Source organism: Cyprinodon variegatus, unplaced genomic scaffold, assembly GCF_000732505.1.
Source record: "Cyprinodon variegatus isolate N-32 unplaced genomic scaffold, C_variegatus-1.0 Scaffold681, whole genome shotgun sequence".
Taxonomy (NCBI): domain Eukaryota; kingdom Metazoa; phylum Chordata; class Actinopteri; order Cyprinodontiformes; family Cyprinodontidae; genus Cyprinodon; species Cyprinodon variegatus.
In genome coordinates this window covers 139,299-140,380 of record NW_015151134.1, presented here as the reverse complement: position 1 = coordinate 140,380, position 1,082 = coordinate 139,299, and the positions used below count along the sequence as shown (strand labels likewise).

The 1,082-nt window shown below is 39.2% G+C and overlaps 1 protein-coding gene across 2 annotated transcripts in view; it reads left to right on the top strand.

Moving 5' to 3' along the window:
- Positions 1 to 239: 239 nt before the first annotated feature.
- The window catches only part of ankrd13a (ankyrin repeat domain 13A), an 11,401-nt gene continuing 10,558 nt past the window's right edge, over positions 240 to 1,082 (top strand). Inside the window, exon 1 of one of the 2 annotated variants that reach the window (XM_015394366.1) lies at positions 240 to 693. In XM_015394366.1, coding sequence (XP_015249852.1) covers positions 586 to 693 — 108 coding nt within the window. In that variant the 5' untranslated portion in view covers positions 240 to 585. The remainder of the gene's footprint in view (positions 694 to 1,082) is intronic. The other variant, XM_015394365.1, reaches the window with a different exon arrangement.

Sequence of the window (1,082 nt, the reverse complement as noted above, 5' to 3'; positions counted from 1 at the left end):
TAATAAATCATTAGCATGAATACATGAGTAGATTATTTAACCGTCCATAGTTTTATTACAATTATGTTATTATATTATTAATTTATTTCGGTACCAGTTTCAGGAAGCGTTAACGTAACCCCTCCCCCTGCTGACAAGTAAAATGGTTTAGCCCAAACTGGAACCGTCCATTATTTTCGGTGTAGACGTGTTGTAGATGATAAATCTGTTGTTGCGCTAAATGGACGACCTTAACGTGTATATTTAGACGAACCAGGAAATTTAAAATGTAAAGCAAGCAACTGTGAAGCTTGATTTGTTTGATATAGTTAGCATTGTGGCTGTTTCTCTGTGTAGGGCCCCCCTGCTGCTGGTAGTGGGTACTGCTCAGGGCACTTCCTTGTTCAAAAGTTTTATTTAGAGGAAGGCTTGGGGGCAGAAGTTGGACACTTGACTGGGTGTTATTATTATTCTTGCTGTCAGCGGTAGAGCGATGGAGTTACGGCGCATATTTTCCTTTAATTAGCGTGTAGCCACCACCGCTGCTTGGTTAATGGATGAAATAATCACAGGCTTACAGCAGTGAAAGGCTCCAGAAAGAGGAAGATGTCCACGGCTAGCATTAGCGAAGACATCCGAGGGAAGTTTCCCCTTCATGCCGCAGTTTGGGAGAACGACTACAGGAAACTGGAACAGCAAATACGATCACAGCAGGTTAGTAGAAACGCCAAGGTAGATGGTGAAACCACCAGATGAAAGCAGAGGCTAGTTTCTGGGTGTGTTTGTAGCCTGTTAGTAGGCCAGAGATGTTGACAGATGCTCTGCTGCTGTCACAGACTAAAGTTAACTGATGACTTATCAGCTGGCTTACAACACTTAGTTAAAAAATAGAAAGTAACAACAGGTGCATAATCTGAAATTTACTTCAAAAACAGATATTCAACACACACAGGAATGTTTTTTTTTTGTTGCTAAATGCTGAAAGCTTATTGAAGCTTAAAATCCAATGCCTCACATTATTAGAATACATTATAAATCAAACCAATTTGAATTTTATTGTGAAAAGAGAAATGGAGCCTACAAAAAAAAAAAAAAAAAAAAAA